This window comes from Oncorhynchus masou, unplaced genomic scaffold, assembly GCF_036934945.1.
Source record: "Oncorhynchus masou masou isolate Uvic2021 unplaced genomic scaffold, UVic_Omas_1.1 unplaced_scaffold_181, whole genome shotgun sequence".
Classification (NCBI taxonomy): Eukaryota; Metazoa; Chordata; class Actinopteri; order Salmoniformes; family Salmonidae; genus Oncorhynchus; species Oncorhynchus masou.
In genome coordinates this window covers 2,420,116-2,426,115 of record NW_027016550.1, presented here as the reverse complement: position 1 = coordinate 2,426,115, position 6,000 = coordinate 2,420,116, and the positions used below count along the sequence as shown (strand labels likewise).

Genomic DNA, 6,000 nt, shown 5'->3' with positions numbered 1-6,000 from the left:
CCGTCGTCCTGCCCCCGAACAAGGCAGTTAACCCACTGTTCCCCGGTAGGCCGTCGTCCTGCCCCTGAACAAGGCAGTTAACCCACTGCTCCCCGGTAGGCCGTCGTCCTGCCCCTGAACAAGGCAGTTAACCCACTGCTCCCCGGTAGGCCGTCGTCCTGCCCCTGAACAAGGCAGTTAACCCACTGCTCCCCGGTAGGCCGTCGTCCTGCCCCTGAACAAGGCAGGTAACCCCCTGTTCCCCGGTTGGCCGTCGTCCTGCCCCTGAACAAGGCAGTTAACCCCCTGTTCCCCGGTAGGCCGTCGTCCTGCCCCTGAACAAGGCAGTTAACCCCCTGTTCCCCGGTAGGCCGTCGTCCTGCCCCTGAACAAGGCAGTTAACCCACTGCTCCCCGGTAGGCCGTCGTCCTGCCCCTGAACAAGGCAGTTAACCCACTGCTCCCCGGTAGGCCGTCGTCCTGCCCCTGAACAAGGCAGTTAACCCACTGTTCCCCGGTTGGCCGTCGTCCTGCCCCTGAACAAGGCAGTTGTTCCCCGGTAGGCCGTCGTCCTGCCCCTGAACAAGGCAGTTAACCCACTGCTCCCCGGTAGGCCGTCGTCCTGCCCCTGAACAAGGCAGTTAACCCACTGCTCCCCGGTAGGCCGTCGTCCTGCCCCTGAACAAGGCAGTTAACCCACTGCTCCCCGGTAGGCCGTCGTCCTGCCCCTGAACAAGGCAGTTAACCCACTGTTCCCCGGTTGGCCGTCGTCCTGCCCCTGAACAAGGCCGTCGTCCTGCCCCTGAACAAGGCAGTTAACCCACTGCTCCCCGGTAGGCCGTCGTCCTGCCCCTGAACAAGGCAGTTAGCCCACTGCTCCCCGGTAGGCCGTCGTCCTGCCCCTGAACAAGGCAGTTAACCCACTGCTCCCCGGTAGGCCGTCGTCCTGCCCCTGAACAAGGCAGTTAACCCACTGCTCCCCGGTAGGCCGTCGTCCTGCCCCTGAACAAGGCAGTTAACCCCCTGTTCCCCGGTAGGCCGTCGTCCTGCCCCTGAACAAGGCAGTTAACCCCCTGTTCCCCGGTTGGCCGTCGTCCTGCCCCTGAACAAGGCAGTTAACCCACTGCTCCCCGGTAGGCCGTCGTCCTGCCCCTGAACAAGGCAGTTAACCCACTGTTCCCCGGTAGGCCGTCGTCCTGCCCCTGAACAAGGCAGTTAACCCCTGTTCCCCGGTAGGCCGTCGTCCTGCCCCTGAACAAGGCAGTTAACCCACTGCTCCCCGGTAGGCCGTCGTCCTGCCCCTGAACAAGGCAGTTAACCCACTGTTCCCCGGTAGGCCGTCGTCCTGCCCCTGAACAAGGCAGTTAACCCACTGTTCCCCGGTAGGCCGTCGTCCTGCCCCTGAACAAGGCAGTTAACCCCCTGTTCCCTGGTAGGCCGTCGTCCTGCCCCTGAACAAGGCAGTTAACCCACTGCTCCCCGGTTGGCCGTCGTCCTGCCCCTGAACAAGGCAGTTAACCCCCTGTTCCCCGGTAGGCCGTCGTCCTGCCCCTGAACAAGGCAGTTAACCCCCTGTTCCCCGGTAGGCCGTCGTCGGGGGGGGGGTAGATGTCTCCATGATGGCTCTTATCTGATAGGGGTGTGTGTGTGTGCAGTTGTACTGTTCTAACTTTGCTGTGTGTGTGTGTGTGTGTGTGTAGGTTCCTGGTGTGTTTGTGTGGCAGATAGAGAACTTTGTTCCGATGCAGGTAGACGAGGCGTTCCAGGGGAAGTTCTACGAGGCTGACTGCTACATCATCCTCAAGGTAACACACTGCTACATCATCCTCAAGGTAACACACTGCTACATCATCCTCAAGGTAACACACACACTGCTACATCATCCTCAAGGTAACACACACACTGCTACATCATCCTCAAGGTAACACACACACTGCTACATCATCCTCAAGGTAACACACACACTGCTACATCATCCTCAAGGTAACACACACACTGCTACATCATCCTCAAGGTAACACACACACTGCTACATCATCCTCAAGGTAACACACTGCTACATCATCCTCAAGGTAACACACACACTGCTACATCATCCTCAAGGTAACACACTGCTACATCATCCTCAAGGTAACACACACACTGCTACATCATCCTCAAGGTAACACACACACTGCTACATCATCCTCAAGGTAACAAACACACTGCTACATCATCCTCAAGGTAACACACACACTGCTACATCATCCTCAAGGTAACACACACACTGCTACATCATCCTCAAGGTAACACACACACTGCTACATCATCCTCAAGGTAACACACACACTGCTACATCATCCTCAAGGTAACACACACACTGCTACATCATCCTCAAGGTAACACACACACTGCTACATCATCCTCAAGGTAACACACACACTGCTACATCATCCTCAAGGTAACACACACACTGCTACATCATCCTCAAGGTAACACACACACTGCTACATCATCCTCAAGGTAACACACACACTGCTACATCATCCTCAAGGTAACACACTGCTACATCATCCTCAAGGTAACACACTGCTACATCATCCTCAAGGTAACACACTGCTACATCATCCTCAAGGTAACACACACACTGCTACATCATCCTCAAGGTAACACACACACTGCTACATCATCCTCAAGGTAACACACACACTGCTACATCATCCTCAAGGTAACACACACACTGCTACATCATCCTCAAGGTAACACACACACTGCTACATCATCCTCAAGGTAACACACACACTGCTACATCATCCTCAAGGTAACACACACACTGCTACATCATCCTCAAGGTAACACACACACTGCTACATCATCCTCAAGGTAACACACACACTGCTACATCATCCTCAAGGTAACACACACACTGCTACATCATCCTCAAGGTAACACACACACTGCTACATCATCCTCAAGGTAACACACACACTGCTACATCATCCTCAAGGTAACACACACACTGCTACATCATCCTCAAGGTAACACACACACTGCTACATCATCCTCAAGGTAACACACACACTGCTACATCATCCTCAAGGTAACACACACACTGCTACATCATCCTCAAGGTAACACACACACTGCTACATCATCCTCAAGGTAACACACACACTGCTACATCATCCTCAAGGTAACACACACACTGCTACATCATCCTCAAGGTAACACACACACTGCTACATCATCCTCAAGGTAACACACACGCACACTGTTACATCATCCTCAAGGTAACACACACATCTGTACGGGTCAGGCCTGGTTAATCTGTACGGGTCTGGCCTGGTTAATCTGTACGGGTCAGGCCTGGTTAATCTGTACGGGTCAGGCCTGGTTAATCACCCTCCGTACTGGAAAATACCATGCTAGCCAGCAGCACAGTACTGTAGAGGTTTGCCCTGTAATGTGAATAGAGAACATGCTAGCTAGCAGCACAGTACTGTAGAGGTTTGTCCTGTAATGTGAATAGAGAACATGCTAGCTAGCAGCACAGTACTGTAGAGGTTTGCCCTGTAATGTGAATAGAGAACATGCTAGCTAGCAGCACAGTACTGTAGAGGTTTGTCCTGTAATGTGAATAGAGAACATGCTAGCTAGCAGCACAGTGCTGTCGAGGTTTGCCCTGTAATGTGAATGGAGAACATGCTAGCTAGCAGCACAGTACTGTAGAGGTTTGTCCTGTAATGTGAATGGAGAACATGCTAGCTAGCAGCACAGTGCTGTAGAGGTTTGTCCTGTAATGTGAATAGAGAACATGCTAGCTAGCAGCACAGTACTGTAGAGGTTTGTCCTGTAATGTGAATGGAGAACATGCTAGCTAGCAGCACAGTGCTGTAGAGGTTTGTCCTGTAAGGTGAATAGAGAACATGCTAGCTAGCAGCACAGTACTGTAGAGGTTTGTCCTGTAATGTGAATGGAGAACATGCTAGCTAGCAGCTCAGTGCTGTAGAGGTTTGTCCTGTAAGGTGAATAGAGAACATGCTAGCTAGCAGCACAGTACTGTAGAGGTTTGTCCTGTAATGTGAATGGAGAACATGCTAGCTAGCAGCACAGTGCTGTAGAGGTTTGTCCTGTAATGTGAATAGAGAACATGCTAGCTAGCAGCACAGTGCTGTAGAGGTTTGCCCTGTAAGGTGACTGGTTTAATAGTGTCTACTGTAGGGACGAGCAGTTAGTCTGTACGGAACACCACACAGTGAAGCCTCATTTCCATGAGACAACATATGATTTCGTATTGTACTGCTATGTAGTAACCTCCAACTCCCTCTCCTCCTCTACTACTCCTCCCCCCCTCTCCTCCTCTACTCCTCCTCCCCCCCCTCTCCTCCTCTACCCCCCACCTCTCCCTCCTCTACTCCTCCTCCCCCACCCCTCCTACCCCTCCTCTAATCCCCCAACCCTCCTCTACCCCCTCCTCCCACCTCTCCTCTGAACCCCCCCACCCCTCCTCTACCCCCCTTCCTCCTCCCCCTCCTCTGAACCCACCCCTCCTCTACCCCCCAGACGTTCCTGGACGACAACGGAGCCCTGAACTGGCAGATATTCTACTGGATCGGTCAGGAAGCTACGCTGGATAAGAAGGCGGGGTCTGCCATCCACGCCGTCAACCTCCGTAACTACCTGGGGGCGGAGTGTCGAACCATCAGAGAGGAGATGGGAGACGAGTCCGAGGAGTTCAGCGCTGTAGGTCCACACGCTCACACACACACACACTCACACACACACACACTAATTGACAGACGGCCTGGAGAAAACCTTGCGAACTCTTCTGCCCCACCAGGTGTTTGAAAATGACATCTCCTACATTGAGGGGGGGACCGCCAGCGGCTTCTATACTGTGGAGGACACACACTATACTGTCAGGTAAGGGGGGTACACACTATACTGTCAGGTAAGGGGGGTACACACTATACTGTCAGGTAAGGGGGGGGGTCCACACTATACTGTCAGGTAAGGGGGGGGGGGTACACACTATACTGTCAGGTAAGGGGGGTACACACTATACTGTCAGGTAAGGAGGGGGGGGGTACACACTATACTGTCAGGTAAGGAGGGGGGGTACACACTATACTGTCAGGTATGCACACACACCGACACACACATGCACGAGCTCACACATTTCTTATAGATTTGCAAACATTTCTAAAAACCTGTTTTCACTTTGACATTGTGGGGTATTGAGTCATTATGGGGTATTGAGCCATTATGTCATTATGGGGTATTGTGTCACTATGGGGTATTGAGTCATTACGGGGTAGTGTGTCATTATGGGGTATTGAGTCATTATGTCATTATTGGGTATTGAGTCATTATGGGGTATTGAGTCATTATTGGGTATTGAGTCATTATGGGGTATTGAGTCATTATGGGGTATTGTGTCATTATGGGGTATTGTGTCATTATGGGGTATTGAGTCATTATGGGGTAGTGTGTCATTGTGTCATTATGGGGTATTGTGTCATTATGGGGTATTGAGTCATTATGGGGTATTGAGTCATTATGGGGTATTGAGTCATTATGGGGTAGTGTGTCATTATGGGGTATTGAGTCATTATGGGGTATTGAGTCATTATGGGGTATTGAGTCATTATGGGGTATTGGGTCATTATGGGGTATTGGGTCATTATGGGGTATTGGGTCATTATGGGGTATTGAGTCATTATGGGGTATTGGGTCATTATGGGGTATTGGGTCATTATGGGGTATTGTGTCATTATGGGGTATTGGGTCATTATGGGGTATTGGGTCATTATGGGGTATTGGGTCATTATGGGGTATTGGGTCATTATGGGGTATTGGGTCATTATGGGGTATTGGGTCATTATGGGGTATTGGGTCATTATGGGGTATTGGGTCATTATGGGGTATTGAGTCACTATGGGGTATTGAGTCACTATGGGGTATTGAGTCACTATGGGGTATTGAGTCACTATGGGGTATTGAGTCACTATGGGGTATTGAGTCACTATGGGGTATTGAGTCA

General features: G+C 51.6%; 1 protein-coding gene across 1 annotated transcript in view; it reads left to right on the top strand.

Moving 5' to 3' along the window:
- The window catches only part of LOC135538759 (protein flightless-1 homolog), a gene marked incomplete at its 5' end in the record, with an annotated part of 71,734 nt that overhangs the window by 30,574 nt on the left and 35,160 nt on the right, over positions 1-6,000 (top strand). Inside the window, 3 exons of the mRNA XM_064964666.1 lie at positions 1,679-1,783; positions 4,521-4,700; positions 4,798-4,880. Coding sequence (XP_064820738.1) covers positions 1,679-1,783; positions 4,521-4,700; positions 4,798-4,880 — 368 coding nt within the window. The remainder of the gene's footprint in view (positions 1-1,678; positions 1,784-4,520; positions 4,701-4,797; positions 4,881-6,000) is intronic.